Source organism: Leptodactylus fuscus, chromosome 4 (genome assembly GCF_031893055.1).
Source record: "Leptodactylus fuscus isolate aLepFus1 chromosome 4, aLepFus1.hap2, whole genome shotgun sequence".
Lineage (NCBI taxonomy): Eukaryota > Metazoa > Chordata > Amphibia > Anura > Leptodactylidae > Leptodactylus > Leptodactylus fuscus.
Genome location: NC_134268.1, coordinates 213,750,223 through 213,769,894, shown reverse-complemented (window position 1 = coordinate 213,769,894; position 19,672 = coordinate 213,750,223). Strand labels below are relative to the sequence as shown.

Genomic DNA, 19,672 nt, shown 5'->3' with positions numbered 1-19,672 from the left:
CTAAAGGGGAGGCATTATACTGTGTGAGGCCACTAAAGGGGATGCATTATACTGTGTGAGGACACTAAAGGGGAGGCATTATACTGTGTGAGGACACTAAGGGGGAGGCATTATACTGTGTGAGGACACTAAAGGGGATGCATTATACTGTGTGAGGACACTAAAGGGGAGGCATTATACTGTGTGAGGACACTAAGGGGGAGGCATTATACTGTGTGAGGCCACTAAAGGGGAGGCATTATACTGTGTGAGGCCACTAAAGGGGAGGCATTATACTGTGTGAGGACACTAAGGGGGAGGCATTATACTGTGTGAGGCCACTAAAGGGGAGGCATTATACTGTGTGAGGCCACTAAAGGGGAGGCATTATACTGTGTGAGGACACTAAGGGGGAGGCATTATACTGTGTGAGGACACTAAAGGGGATGCATTATACTGTGTGAGGACACTAAAGGGGAGGCATTATACTGTGTGAGGACACTAAGGGGGAGGCATTATACTGTGTGAGGCCACTAAAGGGGAGGCATTATACTGTGTGAGGCCACTAAAGGGGAGGCATTATACTGTGTGAGGACACTAAAGGGGAGGCATTATACTGTGTGAGGACACTAAGGGGGAGGCATTATATTGTATGAGGACACTAAGGGGGATGCATTATACTGTGTGAGGCCACTAAGGGGGAGGCATTATATTGTATGAGGACACTAAGGGGGAGGCATTATACTGTATGAGGACACTAAGGGGGAGGCATTATACTGTATGAGGACACTAAGGGGGAGGCATTATACTGTGTGAGGAGACTAAAGGGGAGGCATTATACTGTATGAGGACACAAAGGGGGAGGCATTATACTGTATGAGGACACTAAGGGGGAGGCATTATACTGTGTGAGGACACTAAGGGGGAGGCATTATACTGTGTGAGGACACTAAGGAGGAGGCATTATACTGTGTGAGGACACTAAGGGGGGGACATTATACTGTATGAGGCTACTAAGGGGGAGGCATTATACTGTGTGGGGTCACTAAAGGGGAGACATTATACTGTGTGAGGACACTAAGGGGGAGGCATTATACTGTATGAGACCACTAAGTGGGAGGCATTATACTGTGTGAGGACACTAAGGGGGAGGCATTATACTGTGTTGGGCCACCAAGGGGGAGGCATTATACAGTATGAGGCTACTAAGGGGGAGACATTATACTGTGTGAGGACACTAAGGGGGAGGCATTATACTGTGTGGGGCCACTAAGGGGGAGGCATTATATTGTGTGGGGCCACTAAGAGAGCATTATGCTAGGTTGTAAACACAGAAAATGGAAACTATACTATTTGTATTGAAGCAGTCCAGTGTCAGGCCATCTCATCATTACAGGCCCCGTAGTATTTATGTATATGAAGATGTTGGAGATTACGGTATAAACGGTCAGTCACATCTCAGCGCCACCCAGTCAGCTGTTCACATTATAAACAGTGGGGGCACCACACAGTAAAGAAGTGTAGATTTCACTTCAAATCCAGTTATCATGGTGTCCTATGCCTTTATATTCACTCCATCATGGAGTCCTGTATATCTGTAGATTCAGGGAGAAGTGATGGCCCCCTAGTCATGGGCACACCCCGCAGATTATTCACTCCCTTTGCTCATGTCTTAGGCATCTGTTTCCTATAAAATACTCTGAGGGTTTGCCAGACATAGATCTGTATGAGGAGAAATAAAACCGTGACCAACGGTTTCCCATCTGCAAAGCAAGAAATTCAGGTGAAGAAATATAATAAAAAGTTATAGATAATGATACAAGCACAGATAGTACTGCCTCCCTGTCTTTCCCTATAAATGATGCAGGTACAGATAGCACTGCCTCCATGTCTCTCTTTATACATGGCACAAATAGAAATTCTTTCTTATATCTGCCTGTAAATGCAGGTACAGATAGCACCGCCTATCTGTTACTCTCTATAAATGGTCTAGGCACAGATAGAACTTCTTCCTTATTTCTGCCTGTAAATGATACAGGTACAGATAGTACTGCCTCCCTGTGTTTCCCTATAAATGATGCAGGTACAGATAGTACTGCCTCCCTGTCTCTCTATCAATGATGCATGTATAGATAGCACCGCCTATCTGTTTCTCTCTATAAATGATGTCGGAACAGATAGTACTTCTTTACGATCTCTCTCTGTAAACGATACAAGCACAGATAGTACTTCCTCCCTGTCTTTCCCTATAAATGATGCAGGTACAGATAGCACTGCCTCCTTATCTCTATAAATGACAGTCTTATTCCTTCAGTATGGCAGACATAACACATATACTCAGTACATCAATAAAAAACAAGGACAAGTTTTTCGGTATTTTTTTTTTTATTATTGCATTCATTTTCTAACAATAATTATATCCATTGACAAGAGGCTTGTTACACTGACAAATGGCATTGTATCACAGGCATTGGGAGGCCTAAGCCACACAGGCAATTTTTATTGTTGATCACAGCACATGGACAATCGTGGACAGGTAGTGCATAGCTAAAAAATTTTTGGGGACCTAATGTCTAGAATGGAAATGGGATTGGTCTTGTATCTTAGAGATCCCGTTAGGGAATTCAGAGATATACAGAGTGGTCATAAAGAGCATCTCTCACTCTGGAGGACCTGGTATTTCTGACTCTGGAGGACCTGGCATCTTCTACTATGGAGGACCTGGCATCTCTTGCTTTGAAGGACTTGGTATTTCTGACTCTGGAGGACCTGGAATCTTTCGCTATGAAAGACCTGATATTTCTCACTCTGGAGGACCTGATACTTCTCACTATGGAGGACCTGGCATCTCTTGCTCTGAAGGACTTGATATGTCTGACTCTGCAGGACCTGGCATCTTTCGCTTGAAGGACCTGGCATCTCTTGCTCTGTAGGACCTGGCATTTTTCACTCTGAAGGACCTGGAATCTTCATGAATTACAGGAAAATGCAATTTATTTCTATAAGCCATGTGTAATACCCAAGTTGTCCTGTGATGGTGCTGCAGAGAAACTGAACACTCGCTGTTCTATTTCCCCACCAATCACACCTGATCGATGGAGGTCCTAGCAACAAGACAACCTTTGAGGGTTTGTCTCCAGTAGATAACCCCTTAGATAGTCTTGTAGCTAGTCTTTTTTGGTTTTCCTATCACCTGTGTAGCCTAGGCCAAAGAGTAGTCAGAATACAGCAGATGGCTGGTAAATTGAAGGCTACCAAAAATTTGAACAAATCAAAGGATGGGTCCGGACAATGCACAAAAAATACAGATAAAACAGCACCGTAACCAGGCACAAATAAAATAACACTAATCTGGACATGGGACGGTTTCATGTCATGCAAAATAAAACATATCAATAACCCGAAGCACCAGAACACTTGTACGTAGCATTGAAATGAAAGATTTCTTCCAAAAAAACCTTAAAAAAACCCTTAAAAATAAATAAAATGAGAAGTTTTTACCGGTCACAAAACTCAGATTCTGTATCTAGTACTCGCAACAAATTTGTGAACGCTTCTGCGCCTGCCAATGTAGTACATCAAGGTTCGGTGATGTCATCGGTGATCTGTGATCTGATTGGATGGGCTTTCAAAAATTTATTTTCAGCCTCCAAAATGGTGGTTTCCGGCCTGTCCGAGGCTGATGTGGGAATATTGTCGGTTTTTTTTAGGTCGCCCTCATTTTATATAAAACTAATTTTTTCAAAAATACTGTTAAATATTCAAAAAGTTACAGACAATGGCTTAGAGGGTCCGAAAGGAAGATGAGCACATGGACATCGAACCGAGGTTAAAAGAAGGTTAAAGTGCCTTTTTTGTAGGGGATGAAGTGGCCAATGGGAGGAGAGGCGTGGCCAATGGGAGGTCCCAGGGGAAGTGCTATTTTTGAAAAAAAAATTTTTAATTTTTCTACCACTTCATAAGTCATTTCCTTTTCTTTTTGTGACCTTTTTTATGATGTGGGGGCTCAATCTTGACCTGTTTTGGGGTATATGGGCATAAACTGTAAGAGCCCAAGACTGTACACAAAGGGAACATCAAGGCCCAAACACGTGTAACTTAAAGGGCCGGTATACTTAGGACAAACTTTTTGAAAGACCTATTGAAGACTGGCGTAGATGGGAATGGTTGTGCAATTGTACAATTTTAGCACATGACCCTTTTTTACGCCACTTTCTACGTACGTGAGTGAAGTGGGGTGCAAACCAAGGTGGGCCAGGGGAGGGATGACTTGACCCGATAAATTCACTATAACTTATGGGTTATGTAGGAAATTTATGACGGTTCCTACGTGGCAAAAAGTGGAGGGTGCCCAATTATTAAGAGGCCGAACCTTCTTTGTACTAAGATTGTTGTACGAAACAGACTCAATAAATTTCTCCCAATGTGAGAAATTTATAAACCCTCCTACACCAGTTCTGTGAGATCAAAAATTTTTGCACAATTTTTTAACTTTCTTGGTGATAAGGTGGACCTCTGCTGTTCGTATAATCTATGCCAAAAAGTTAGAGTAAATTAGGCCTGAAATTTAGGCGCATGGGAGTCCAACAATTATTAAGCAATGGGCACATCTTGGACTTCAGCTGGGTTTAGATCCCAACTTCTTAACCGGTGTGAGCTCTCCAACCTATATTAGTATGGCGCCATCTGGCAACTTTAGCTGAAAACTCAATCATTACAAGGGCCATCTACGTCTGTTACCACCAGTAATCTGTATAGAGACATAACTTCACACAACTACTGACTAACGTAGTCAAGTCCGTGGCTTCCCAGTCCACCAGTAAGCACCCTCGTGACCTTGTCCACGTAATAGTACAGCCATATCAATGAATATAAACAACTCAATTCAAAAAGATACCTTTAGAGATGAGAATTTACAATTTTCAAAAACATTCACAAGTTTGTACAATCATCAAAAAATGTCAGTGCACGCAACCATGGGCAACCTAGAACGTTATAGGGCAAAAACACAACAAAAATGCCAAAAATTGTAATAACAATGAATAGAAGGGTTTTACCGTATAATAACCAAGAGGTTACTTGGGGTACGGAAATGGAAAAAAATACATACGGCAGAAGAGGTGGGACACATCCGGCTCAGAGGTGAAGGTAAGATAAGAGGGTATGAGGCCCAGCTAAGACAATTGTATTCATTGCCCGTGTTGTCCTCTGACTTTCCAACAATAGTACAAAGTCTCCCCATCTTCATTGTCTGTTGTTCCATATGTCTATATTGTGGGATATTCCATTGTCCTTTTTATAGTCGCTGTTGCACCAATTCTGGCGTAATTGGAATTTTTCCTCTAGCCCCCACCGTTCCTGAGCAATCTGTGACAGTAGTTTCAGCACCCAATACACTAATTAAGATCCCTACTGCAATGTGGGCGGTCCTGAGGTGGAGCAGACAGTCTGGGACCGCCCACCTGAAAGTAGGGAGCCTAATTAGCCTATTGGGTGTTGAAACTTATAGCACAGATAGCTCAGGAATGGTGAGGGCTAGAGAAAAAATTCCAACTTCGTCGGAATCAGCGGAGTGGTGCCTACTTAAGGATGCAAAGTTGGTGGAGATGGTGAAAGGTCCTCTTTAAAGGGGCTGTGCCACAAGTTATTAGTGACTGATCATTGGGGGGGGGGGGACACTAGTGGAATCTCCATAGTTATGAGACTAATAGAGGTGGCTGACTACAATGCAGGACTATTTTTGTCAGTACCATAGACTTTGAAAAAAGCAACTGGGTAATGAACAGCATGAAGAGGAGGACCCCTAGTGGTGGGACCTCCCGTGATGAGATGATAGGAGATGGGACAGTCTCCATAAGGCAGAACAGATATGGATGACTTTGAGGTCAAGACAACATTGGGGCACTTTTGCGATGGTTTTCCGTTCATTACTATGGCGGTACAGGTTACACTAATAATACGTGGTTATACGCCATTACAAGGCAGACACCAAGCTCCATATTATAGCCTTCTCCTCCTATTAGTCGCCTGCGCCAATTTTTAATGAAAAAAAAGTAGATTTCCATTCTGTCTATAGGTCTGCATGCTATACATGCCATCGTGGATAGTAACACTTTCTCGGTTGCAACAATATGAGGTAATGACGTACCTAGAACTCCTTTATATACAGAAATCCGTATACTGTCCGGGTTATCTGCATGGAGGTAATGATATATCTACACATCTGATTATGGCAAAATGTGACTGTCGACAGGCGATGGCGGATACTGAGAAACGCGGATATATCAGGACACTCCTACAATAGGGGCAGGTTTTAAGAAAAGTTCATAATTGCTCCTCCAAGGGGTTAAAATAACCCGCAGCAATTCAGCGGCTTGTAAACTTCACCCTTAAAGTGAATGCTATTTTATTATTCTGAATAGGTTCAAAACTCTGCACAGACTCACTTCTTAATATATCTTTATAGTCATGGAGGAAATTTTTTTGGATTCAGGCTCCAATTCCATTGCAAACGTATAAATTTCAATGAACCCCAGCTCACTACCCAAACCCACCACTAGAGGGAGCTCATTCCCTCCTGAGTTCACTGGAGAAAGCACTTGAGCTCCTCCTAGTGGTGACTGCAGGAAGTCAGAATGGTTAATGTAGGAGATTTGGAAACTCGGGGCTGAACCTACGATAAAGATATATTAGGAATATAATCAGTGCAGAATTTTGGTCCTAAAAATGATATTGTGGAAAATCACTTTAAATATCTATCTAGGCCTGTGCCTTGTATGAGGGAGGGGTCCTACAGCTAGAAATAGAACGGTTGTCACCTAGGGAGCGATATATCTGTCATATGTCAGCACTAAAAGCTACAGATCTGTCCTTCGCTTCAGCCAAGAATATGAAAGATGGCGGCAAGAAGCCATTAGTGTGATCACTATAGGGCTCCGGGGTCGGTGATGACGCCATCTTGAGCCTTCCAGTTGACCTATTTTTGGCAAACAAAACTGATATGATAGAAGAAAGTAAAAGAGGAGATGTTAGGCGTTGTGCTCCCGACCCATACCAGCGTTGTATACACGTGTCCAGTGCCTGCGGGTTTGGATACAGTACAGATTGGACTCTTGTCATAGAAATGTCCTATTCACACTCACAGTACGGGGGTTATGGCTCGTGGGGGCTCTGGGCCGCGTCTTCCGAGGCGTTCTCATGTCTAACCCTTTGTAATTGCTGGTCCTGCTCCTTCTTACGGAGCCGCTCTCTTTGCTTCTCCATCTTTTCGTTGGCTTTTCGGACTTTTTCGATTGTCACTTTCATGTCCTTGATTTTTTTTTTAATGATCGTTCTGTCTTGGGAATTTACACCGAGGGCCTAAGGTAAGGTAAGGAAGACAATGGGGTTACTCAAAAGAAGCTCAACGTGATCTCTTGAGGCCTCCAGTCATCAGAGAACAGTCCATGGGGGCAAAAAGATTACTGTGTTATACCTAGCACAGCCTGAGGGGGGCGCTGCATAACTAGTACGGTATTTTGGGAATCCATGTGTCCTACGCAACAACTACAGGCCCAACTCTAGGTGGATGTATCCGGTCTAAACACTAAACATTCTCATATTACAGCTTGGGACCAATGGTAAGACAACTGGCTGCAGCAGGAGCCTCCCCCCATTCCAGCCCCTCAGTCAGTCCAGGATTTCAGGAACATGCAGACAATTTGGACCAGGAAAGTTGTATGTTGTGTTCCCCTGGAATGGAGTTTCTACCTATAGGTTACATGCATGTAGGTCTCTCCGTACCTTAAGCCTCGAGCTGTCCAGTTGGAGAAGCTGCTCGCCGTTGATATTGTGGGCGGCGAATTCCGAAACACAGTGCTCTAAGTTCACAGTCATTAACCAGTTGGTCACCTGCTGAGTGGTCCAGTCCAAGGGAGTTCGGCTTTGCCATGGACTATGCTTGGGAGACTGTCCTTCATCCAAGATCTGCAAGAAAGTATTGGGGACATTTTGGTCTTCTGGATGGTCTAGAGGTCCTTCTGCAGGACTAATGGTGTTCAATAAACTAAGACTATGTAAGGACATGGAGATGGGGGGGTGAGTAGTGGAATTGAGGGGGTCAATATAACAGCTGAGGGTGCGATGGAGCTTTGAATTGTGAGAACTGCAACACCAAATTTTCCCTCTATATCTAGAAGTATCCGGTGCTTGAGGCTAGGACTAGGGAGAAGGCCGTCTGGGCAAGGTTGTGGTTTCTTAATAGTTGAAGGGGCTAAGGTTTGGAACCAGCTGTGTAGAAGAAAAATGCAGAGAAGGAAACAATACAGAAACATGGAGAAGAACAAGTAAAATATCTATATACTATAGTATGGGAGATAGTAGTGAAGGATAGGGAATCGGTGGCTGAGAAATGTGAGAAAGACAAAGGACAGCATTGTAAGATACAGAAGTGTCACCTCATTCTTCTTGGCAGGACCTGAGTGTCACATGACAGCTTTTCAAAACTACATGATCTTGTGATATTCTACCACAAGATGTCCATGTTATACGAGTCAATGTGTGGCCATCCAGTGGTTGTGTTGTGAATTGCACCCTGATACAATGTTGCAATATTGTATTGAAAACTGATCATAAGAAAATGGAGACTTAACCAAATTCAGGATAAGATAAGACTAGACACATCTGTAATATGCCTGCAGAAAAGTCAGAAGATCAAGAGGAACTCGAAGAATCAACCAAGAAGGACTCACCTCATCATCTATCATATCCAGGCTCTAGACAAGGCGCAGCAAAGAACACAAGACAAAGAGAAATAAGAAAAAAAATCAGAAGACGTAGAAAAGTGATTTCCAATCATGACATAGGACATCGATTCACATTAGTGATTGTAAGTAGAGCGCCCCCTCTGGAGGCAGCAGGGAAGGAGAATTAGCTATAGGAATCTACTTCGCAAGGCTCAGAGAAGACCGACACAGACTTCTAGGGTAACGGACTCCAACAGGTGGCGCTAGTGAGATGGTTTTCTTCCTTCTAGACATAGGTTAACTAAGTTCACACACAGGATCTTGGAGCTAATATTGAGGCTGATTCCATATCAAAATCCTCTACAAAAACTGAATTTGGAGGAAAGTGCCACTGTGAATTTTGCCAATTGGGGAATTTCAATTGGGATTTCCAGGTGGAGTCCAGCCTGAAGAACAAGCGGGACTCTTATGTTTCCACTAGCTGAAGGATCAGCTGCTGCCTGCCATTCAAAATAACGTGAGGCAGATTCCGCATCAAATTCAGTGTCAAAATCCTCAGCAAGTAGGTAAGCTGTGACATCATCTATTGGATGTAATGATGGCGTTATCTATAGGTGTTAGAGGCTATAGAGAACTCCTATAGAATTGACATTTATCAGTTTATTATAGGCTTAGTGGTCAGAGTGAACATTGCAGGATATAATTTTTTATTTTTAAGTATACCGGTACATAGTGACATGGAAAATTCTTTTAAATATAAAAAATTCTTTAAAAATATGTTAAATGTGAAAACTAGGACATTTTGGCAACACCTTTCCTTTAAGATTGGCTATCGATGTGTGATCAGTGGGAGTTTGACCCCTGAGACCACCACGGACAGCAGGATAACTAGGCCATGGTGCCTCAGTGGTTATCAGACACCCGTCTTCCACACAATGAGGGTCTATGGTAAAGATCGGTCAAAAATAAATATCCCTTGAAAACTCAATGTGTGTTATGAATAGAATTCCAGCACTATGACATAGACCCGTCATGGGAATTACCTCGTCTGAGGACAGCGCCAAGGAGTGGGATCTCTCTGCAAACTTTGGGTCGGGCACAAAACCACTCAAATCCGCGGAACTGGCGCTGCTGGGACTGAAGTCATCGCTCAGAGTCACATTCTGGAATCACAAGTCCAACATACAAGTCATTATAGAATCTACTCATAGGTTATATAGGCACAGTATTACCCACAACACCGCCCGCTATAGGTACAGATGTATACTAGGCTTTACGTTATGGCAGGGATGTCATTTTTAGCACTCTGGTCTTCATAGGTGCGCTGCACACTATATACTATAGATCCTTAAAGGGATTGTCCAGGAATAGAAAAAGAGACTCTCCTCCTAAATACTGACAACCCCTTTAACACTGCAGAAAACAACACAATGACTGCATAGTGCTGTTCTGTATAGTAGTAGCTGCCTTCTCTGACATCACTTCCTGCTCTGCAGCTATTGGCTGAAGCGGCCCCTCACCGACTTCCTGTTCTGCCCACCCCTGCATAGCCTCTACACTGAGAGCTCCTTTATATAGAATTCTCTCTGCTTTCTTGTCTACAGGAGGATGCAGCAACGATAGTTTAGCAGAAATCTCCTTCTATAATATCTAATTTATAAGATCAGATTGGTTTGACAAAGTCTGGGGCTGCACCACTGACAGATCCTGACAACACGCCACCTTCCCAGCAGGTACAATGTTGTCAGGGAGGCCATGTTTGTTGGTATGTGCACACAACGGCCACTATTAAAGCTAGGAAGGAATTGATCTGTATAAAATACAAACCTTTTAGTAGTGCAGCCTCAGGCTTTGGCCTGTAACTTCAAACCATCATATCTTAGCATAGAAAAAAAGATATTTTCACATATTTAAGGCAGATTTCGGGACTTTAGATGTACTTTTGCTACATATTCTTCCCACTAAGTTTGTGTTATTGTTACTAATTTAATTGTACAGGCCTCAAGCAAGACATAAGTAACTACTGTCCCGACCTATCTGCTCACACGGTGATTGTTTCCAAAATGTAGAAGATGTACAAATCTTACCATTATACAGTTCTCTGTCCTGGTTTTGGCTTTCAATACAAAATACTGAGCAAAATACTGCTATGTGAACTAGGCCATACGGTTACAGATAATCTTTCACAACCTCCATCAATGCAAACCCATTGTATCCTTCAATAGGCGCAGCTCCACTAATGTCGGTGCATTTGGAATTTTGTCTCTACTCCTCACCGTTCCCGAGAAATTCCTTTTGTTAGTTTCAGCACAGTTAGGCTCTCCGGAGTCAGATGGGCGGTCCTAGGCTGCAGCAGAAAAACAGGGACCGCCCACCAGACAGCAAACGTATGCTGAAACTAACATAGATGATTGCTCAGGAACGGTAGAGGCTAGAGAAAAAATTCCAACTGTGCCAGAATCAGTGGGGCAGAGCCTATCGAAGAGTTAGGGTTGGTGGAAGGTCCTCTTTACATGATAAAATTCTACAGTCATCACTATGGCAAGTTAAAGGAGTTGTCCAGGGATTGGACAAATCCCAAAGGAGGCCGGGAAAGGCGTAACATAAAAAAATCATACTCACCTGTCCACTAGCACCACGGTCCCATCTGGTGTGTACCATGCCTTCATTGATGAAAGTCCAGTGTCGCATGTGAATGACATCACCTGGTCCTTTCCCGCCACAACTGAGGCCAATCACATGTGGTGCAGGAGTTTGGCATGGAAGGCATAGTGTGCGCCCGACCATGGAGCATCGGGTATAGAGGAGTATGATGTCTTTTTTTATGTTAGACCTTCCCCGTCCTCTAATTATTGGACAAGCCCTTTAACTACAGAGAGATATATTATTCTATAGGAGCTGAATGTATACATCTTTAGAAAGCTCCCCCTAGTGGTCACTGCAGGCAGACAGGATTTTATTATTTGACTGTAGTTATGCAGAAGATTTGGAGCCCTGTATCATACAGATATATTGTGCAATGAGTCCGAAGAGGATTTTGTAGAATAGAATAGGAAGACTTTATAAACACTGACTAGATATACTGGTAAGATAAGAATGAATATAGGAAGCCAAAATACTATACCGAGCGGCACGTATTGCGAGCTACAGACGGCCAGAAAAAGAAGCACTGCGAGAGAAACAGCAGACAGATGGGATGAGTTAGACATGAGAGGAGTGTTAGACAGTGGGAGACAGGAAGAGGATGATACATACGGGAGGGGAAATATATGGAAAATGCTCATAACACATTGCGTATAGGTGGACTATGTACAGACGCCAGCTTATGTCTATAGTGTCCATATCATGTACAGCAGATTCATGTGACCCTGGGGCAACGGCCTCTATAACATTCATATATCCCAGTAGGGTCCATGTGAGACCACCCTCTTATTATACTGAAGTATATGCAGTCCTGTATGATGGCACAGCCACGGTAATATCCCCGAGCCCGCTCCTACCTTCCTCTCAGCGCTGTCCTCTCCATCCGTAGAGCTAATGCTGTCCCCTAACCTGGCTCTGGACGGTCTATGTCTTTTACTCTTTACTATCAGATGGGCTCGATTTTTTAGGACTTTGGAATCCAACCGTTCTGTTTCTGGGATTGCTTCATTAAATCCTGTAATACAAGAATACGTAAGATGAAAAGAAATATCTAGGTCATATCTATGTATCTAATATCTATCTCCTATCTATCTATCTATCTATCTATCTATCTATCTATCTATCTATCTATCTATCTCCTATCTATCTATCTTTCTAGGACGTTCTAGAAGTGACAATGGATAAATGAGAAATCCCTGGTGGTCTAGGATGATGAAAGGATCTACAGTGAGATTCCTAGAGGACTTGGGTATTGGTTGGATGAATGCAGACATTCCTGGAGGTCTAAATTAGGGAATGAATCCTCTTTGTCATCACAGATAGGAGTGTTGGCCAGTAGACTGGAGGACTCTATTGGGGTTCTACCTGGTTATATAGGTGAGATGGGGCAGACCTGGTTATATAGGTGAGATGGGGCAGATCTGGTTATGTAGGTGAGATGGGGCAGACCTGGTTATGTAGGTGAGATGGGGCAGACCTGGGTATGTAGGTGAGATGGGGCAGACCTGGTTATGTAGGTGAGATGGGGCAGACCTGGGTATGTAGGTGAGATGGGGCAGACCTGGTTATATAGGTGAGATGGGGCAGATCTGGTTATGTAGGTGAGATGGGGCAGACCTGGGTATGTAGGTGAGATGGGGCAGATCTGGTTATGTAGGTGAGATGGGGCAGACCTGGGTATGTAGGTGAGATGGGGCAGACCTGGTTATGTAGGTGAGATGGGGCAGACCTGGGTATGTAGGTGAGATGGGGCAGACCTGGGTATGTAGGTGAGATGGGGCAGACCTGGTTATGTAGGTGAGATGGGGCAGACCTGGTTATATAGGTGAGATGGGGCAGACCTGGGTATGTAGGTGAGATGGGGCAGACCTGGGTATGTAGGTGAGATGGGGCAGATCTGGGTATGTAGGTGAGATGGGGCAGATCTGGTTATGTAGGTGAGATGGGGCAGATCTGGTTATGTAGGTGAGATGAGGCAGATCTGGTTATGTAGGTGAGATGGGGCAGATCTGGTTATGTAGGTGAGATGAGGCAGATCTGGTTATGTAGGTGAGATGGGGCAGACCTGGGTATGTAGGTGAGATGGGGCAGACCTGGTTATGTAGGTGAGATGGGGCAGATCTGGTTATGTAGGTGAGATGGGGCAGATCTGGTTATATAGGTGAGATGGGGCAGACATGGGTATGTAGGTGAGATGGGGCAGACCTGGTTATGTAGGTGAGATGGGGCAGATCTGGTTATGTAGGTGAGATGGGGCAGACCTGGTTATGTAGGTGAGATGGGGCAGATCTGGTTATGTAGGTGAGATGGGGCAGACCTGGTTATGTAGGTGAGATGGGGCAGATCTGGTTATGTAGGTGAGATGGGGCAGACCTGGGTATGTAGGTGAGATGGGGCAGACCTGGTTATGTAGGTGAGATGGGGCAGACCTGGTTATATAGGTGGGATGGGGCAGATCTGGTTATGTAGGTGAGATGGGGCAGACCTATGTGGTCCAGGGCGGATCTGGAGGGGGCCTCGGCCTAGGTGTAGATCCTGGGCTCATTACTTTGTGCAGTTCCATGAGATGAAAGTTCTGTCCTGTAACCCTGACTCTGGTAAGACAATATTGCCCTGTTTTGTTCGTGTGGCTGGTAGTAAGCAGTTTTATTTTGTTTTTTCCTCAATTTGTGAAGGTTTATTTATTTTCTTGTTTTTTTTCTACATAAATCAGTTTGCTGCGTTTTATGTCCCTGTCTTGACTGTTTGGGTCCGCACCGCTACTTCTACCGAGCGAACTTCCCCACAAGTGTTAGAAATAAATTGTGTGAATTTATGATATAAAGTGAGAATCGTGGCGGATTCGTCTCTCATCTCAGCGCCCAGCCCGGCAGAGATATTACATAACTTCTGTCTCCTGTTACATAAAGAGATTATTATCACACTATGATCTATTATAGACACTCACCAAACACATCATCGTGGTCGAAACTTTTCGCTGCGCCTTCTGAAACTGTGCACAGAGTTAGGAGTTAATGGGGTTAGCAAAGACAACAGTGTTAAAAAGATAGGAAGGATATTCCACAACCAAGTCATAGTAACAGCAAAGAGATACAACTACTGAGGATTGTTCAACATTAAAATGGAATGAAACTTTCTGACAACTTTAAATTTTCTGGCAGTATTTGAGTCATTAATACATTGTGTAATATTACAAATTTGTCTCCTTTATGTGATATCCTGCATTATTTTCCCTCTTCCCCTTGTTTCTGTATTGAGAGCTGTTTCTGCCTCTCACTGAATGTTACTGTGTATTGAGTATGGGTTGTGTAACGTAGAGAAAATAAGGATGGGGGAGGGGGGGACCACCTCATAGAGTTATATCGCAGACATTATAAAATGTACAACGTTGCTTATTGATGTCATATCAAAGAGGAGATTCTCTTCTTTTATGTGAAACTGTAGCTTTTATAATGTCCCTCATCTTCTCTACATTACACAGCCCCTACTCCTGTACACAGTAACATTCAGTGAGAGGCAGGAACAGATCTCAATACAGAAATATGGGGAAGAGTGAAAATAATGCCGGATTTCACAGAAAGGATACAAAATCTTATTATATAAAGCTTATTACAAAATCTATTAATGACACAAAGACTGCCAGAAATCAAAAGTTGCCCGAAAGTTTAGTTACACTTTTAAGGAACACTCCAAGCAAAATGGATACACTCTGTTAAGAGAGATTCTGTCTTTGGTGTTCTATCAGTGACCTTATATTGGACTTAAAGAGGATCTTCAAATTAATAAATAAATAATAAAAGTGAGGAAAATAAACTGTCACATATCTTCTGGAAGAAAAATGCTTCTTTCCTTTCTTATGAGGCTGATTGTACAACTTAGGGTCGGGGCAAAAAACCCTGCAGCGTTTTACAGTCACAGTCACGGCCGATTTTCAAAACCATAGTGATTTCGGATAGATATTGAAGCGAATTTTATGTCCAAAGTGCTGAGGGAAGAACCGCGATGTGTCCCCATGTTGGGCGCCATGATGGGCCTCAGCTTAAAGGGGTTGTCTAGGATATTTACGGTAGTTTTTTATGCCGGGGAATGTGAAAACCCCCCCAAAACATTCCTTAGGGAAGAGACCTGGGATGTCCCAGCCGGTGAGGACTTCTACAGCAAGAAGCATCTAATAAGTGGGGAAAGAAGCATTTTTCTTTAATCAGAAATATTACAAAATAAATTACCTTCCCTTGTATTATTCATTTATGAAATCTTATTATATAATTGGAGTGAGGCTTTAACTCAGTGTATCAATTTTTCGGTGTCCCTTTAACTCATTTTCTCCTATGTAGTAGAGTTAACCTGAACTTTGGCAATTGCTTAAACTGCTGCAGCGAGATCTTATCACAGAAAAATATAAAAACAAGAAAAAGTCACATAATGTTTTTTCCAAAATCTTTTCATTGGTTTTTGTAGTCTCCTGTGATAAGATATCACGTTGCAGCAGTTTATCCAAGCGCAGAAGTTCAGGTTATCTCAGCTACATCTGTATCTACCAATATCTGGAACAATTACAATTTTAATTTTGCCTCATGAATGACAGCCGCGGACTGTATATAATCCTGGACTGTACATATCAGCCCCCACTGTTATCCATGTGCTGTGGGTAATATCTAGAACAGTGGCTAAGCTGCAATTCCAGACACAGCCTGATGAACAAGAGTGGCGCTGTTTCAAAACTTTTAAGAGATAGAAACTGACTGTGACTAAAAGTTCTAATACCATTAAATTAAACGGCTAACAACCAATGACGTAGCGGTACATTATTGGGCAAATGAGGGACTGTATGGAGAGGACTCGCAAGCTGAGCCCTTTCCATACAAGTCACATGCCAGATAAATAATACAGTGAACACCTGCCACTAACAGGCACGATGAGTGTGAGCACTGATCGCAGCTGTTAACACTTTAGATGTCGCTGTTAAACACAACCGCAGCATCTAAAGTGTGCAGGTATTTATTTTTTGGTAATCGCAGTCCTCTAGAACGTCATTAGAGGGCGCCGATCAGTTTCCATGACAGCCAGGAGCCTACTGCCAAAAGCAGCATGTAATAGGAATCAATGGCTTTTACTGTACACTACAATACATTAGTAACACAGTGTATTGTATGAGTGATCACACCCCCTAGATTTTAAGGCCCCTTGAGGTCTACAAATAAAATAAAAATAAAATTAACTTATCCTGTACAGATCCTGAGTTATATCCTGTATTATACTCCAGAGCTGCGCTCACTATTCTGCTGGTGCAGTCACTGTGTACATACATTACATTACTTATCCTGTATTATACTCCAGAGCTGCGCTCACTATTCTGCTGGTACAGTCACTGTGTACATACATTACATTACTTATCCTGTATTATATTCCAGAGCTGCGCTCACTATTCTGCTGGTGCAGTCACTGTGTACATACATTACATTACTTATCCTGTATTATATTCCAGAGCTACGCTCACTATTCTGCTGGTGCAGTCACTGTGTACATACATTACATTACTTATCCTGTATTATACTCCAGAGCTGCGCTCACTATTCTGCTGGTACAGTCACTGTGTACATACATTACATTACTTATCCTGTATTATACTCCAGAGCTGCGCTCACTATTCTGCTGGTACAGTCACTGTGTACATACATTACTTATTCTGTATTATACCCCAGAGCTGCACTCACTATTCTGCTGGTACAGTCACTGTGTACATACATTACATTACTTATCCTGTATTATACTCCAGAGCTGCGCTCACTATTCTGCTGGTATACATACTGTGTACATACATTACATTACTTATCCTGTATTATACTCCAGAGCTGTGCTCACGATTCTGCTGGTACAGTCACTGTGTACATACATTACTTATCCTGTATTATACTCCAGAGCTGCGCTCACTATTCTGCTGGTACAGTCACTGTGTACATACATTACATTACTTATCCTGTATTATACTCCAGAGCTGCGCTCACTATTCTGCTGGTGCAGTCACTGTGTACATACATTACATTACTTATCCTGTATTATACTCCAGAGCTGCGCTCACTATTCTGCTGGTACAGTCACTGTGTACATACATTACATTACTTATCCTGTATTATACTCCAGAGCTGCGCTCACTATTCTGCTGGTACAGTCACTGTGTACATACATTACATTACTTATCCTGTATTATACTCCAGAGCTGCGCTCACTATTCTGCTGGCGCAGTCACTGTGTACATACATTACATTACTTATCCTGTATTATACTCCAGAGCTGCGCTCACTATTCTGCTGGTACAGTCACTGTGTACATACATTACATTACTTATCCTGTATTATACTCCAGAGCTGTGCTCACTATTCTGCTGGTACAGTCACTGTGTACATACATTACATTACTTATCCTGTATTATACTCCAGAGCTGCGCTCACTATTCTGCTGGTGCAGTCACTGTGTACATACATTACTTATCCTGTATTATACTCCAGAGCTGCGCTCACTATTCTGCTGGTGCAGTCACTGTGTACATACATTACATTACATTACTTATCCTGTATTATACCCCAGAGCTGCGCTCACTATTCTGCTGGTGCAGTCACTGTGTACATACATTACATTACTTATCCTGTATTATACTCCAGAGCTTCGCTCACTATTCTGCTGGTACAGTCACTGTGTACATACATTACATTACTTATCCTGTATTATACTCCAGAGCTTCGCTCACTATTCTGCTGGTACAGTCACTGTGTACATACATTACTTATCCTGTATTATACTCCAGAGCTGCGCTCACTATTCTGCTGGTACAGTCACTGTGTACATACATTACATTACTTATCCTGTATTATACTCCAGAGCTGCTCTCACTATTCTGCTGGCGCAGTCACTGTGTACATACATTACATTACTTATCCTGTATTATACTCCAGAGCTGCGCTCACTATTCTGCTGGTACAGTCACTGTGTACATACATTACATTACTTATCCTGTATTATACTCCAGAGCTGCTCTCACTATTCTGCTGGCGCAGTCACTGTGTACATACATTACATTACTTATCCTGTATTATACTCCAGAGCTGCGCTCACTATTCTGCTGGTACAGTCACTGTGTACATACATTACATTACTTATCCTGTATTATACTCCAGAGCTGCGCTCACTATTCTGCTGGTGCAGTCACTGTGTACATTACATTACTTATCCTGTATTATACTCCAGAGCTGCACTCACTATTCTGCTGGTACAGTCACTGTGTACATACATTACATTACTTATCCTGTATTATACTCCAGAGCTGCACTCACTATTCTGCTGGTACAGTCAGTCTTTTTGTCTTTCAACATACTCCTAGTCTGCATCTTTGTTTCATATATGGTACCGCACTCAGTGTGGCTGCTAGACAATGAATATATAGGAAGAACACCAAAGCCCTCATTGTCGTAGTTAAAGCTTATATAACATGTGCGGTGTTTTGTCACTGAGACGTTTCGGCCTGTAACAGCCTTTTTTGAAGTCGCAGGTTTGAAGAGAAAGGCATACTGTATATGTAAGGAGAGGTGGCACCAAGGTTTTGTTCCTATATATTTACTAGTCTGTAGCTTAATACCCTGGCCAAGATAGACTGGTTTGTTAGTGCCCCTACTGACAACACCGCGGCCCCTCTCCCAGCCTTGTCCTTGCTGTAGGTAGTGGTGAAGGTCTTACGCTAGGTTCACACCTGCATTCAGGGTCTCTGTTCTATGGTTTCCGTCTTCTGCATGCCAGAAGACGGAAACCACAGACCGGGTCCGGCCGTGAGCGGCGGTGAGCGTTTTAGGCTCTCCGCCGTGAAACTGGTTTTTTTTAATCCGGACACAGAGTACTGCATGTCCGACTCTGTGTCCAGATTATAAAACCCGGTTTCGCGGCAGAGAGAATAAAACGCTCACCACCGATCACGGCCGGACATCTCTCTCACCCATTCAAATGAGTGGGTGAGAGAGACTCCTGCAGGTTTCCGTCTCCTGCCTCTGTTTTATGCAGGAAACGGAAACCTGAAGTACGGAGACCGGGCGCAGATGTGAACGAGCCCTTACAATTAATGTAACACACACAATTACTGATTAACAAGGCTTACTTTTCAGCACTGCTGTACAGACTGGGACAGAGAACAAGAGTCATCTCATTATCATAAGAGGGCAGGGTCAGCAGAGTCATTTCATCAATAGAGTGTAAGATCAGCAGAACTATCTCACTATCATTAGGGGGCAGGATCAGCAGAGAGCATGGTCAGTAGGGTCATCACATTATCATTAGATGGAAGG

General features: G+C 43.1%; 1 protein-coding gene across 2 annotated transcripts in view; it reads right to left on the bottom strand.

The window, feature by feature from the left end:
- Positions 1-6,741: 6,741 nt before the first annotated feature.
- PPP1R9A (protein phosphatase 1 regulatory subunit 9A) overlaps positions 6,742-19,672 on the bottom strand; it is a 134,706-nt gene continuing 121,775 nt past the window's right edge. The window contains exons 12-18 of one of the 2 annotated variants that reach the window (XM_075271786.1): positions 14,293-14,337; positions 12,203-12,360; positions 11,827-11,871; positions 9,746-9,865; positions 8,709-8,732; positions 7,762-7,944; positions 6,742-7,338 (exon numbers count right to left, since the gene is read on the bottom strand). In XM_075271786.1, the coding sequence (XP_075127887.1) occupies positions 7,132-7,338; positions 7,762-7,944; positions 8,709-8,732; positions 9,746-9,865; positions 11,827-11,871; positions 12,203-12,360; positions 14,293-14,337 (782 nt within the window). In that variant the 3' untranslated portion in view covers positions 6,742-7,131. The remainder of the gene's footprint in view (positions 7,339-7,761; positions 7,945-8,708; positions 8,733-9,745; positions 9,866-11,826; positions 11,872-12,202; positions 12,361-14,292; positions 14,338-19,672) is intronic. The other variant, XM_075271787.1, reaches the window with a different exon arrangement.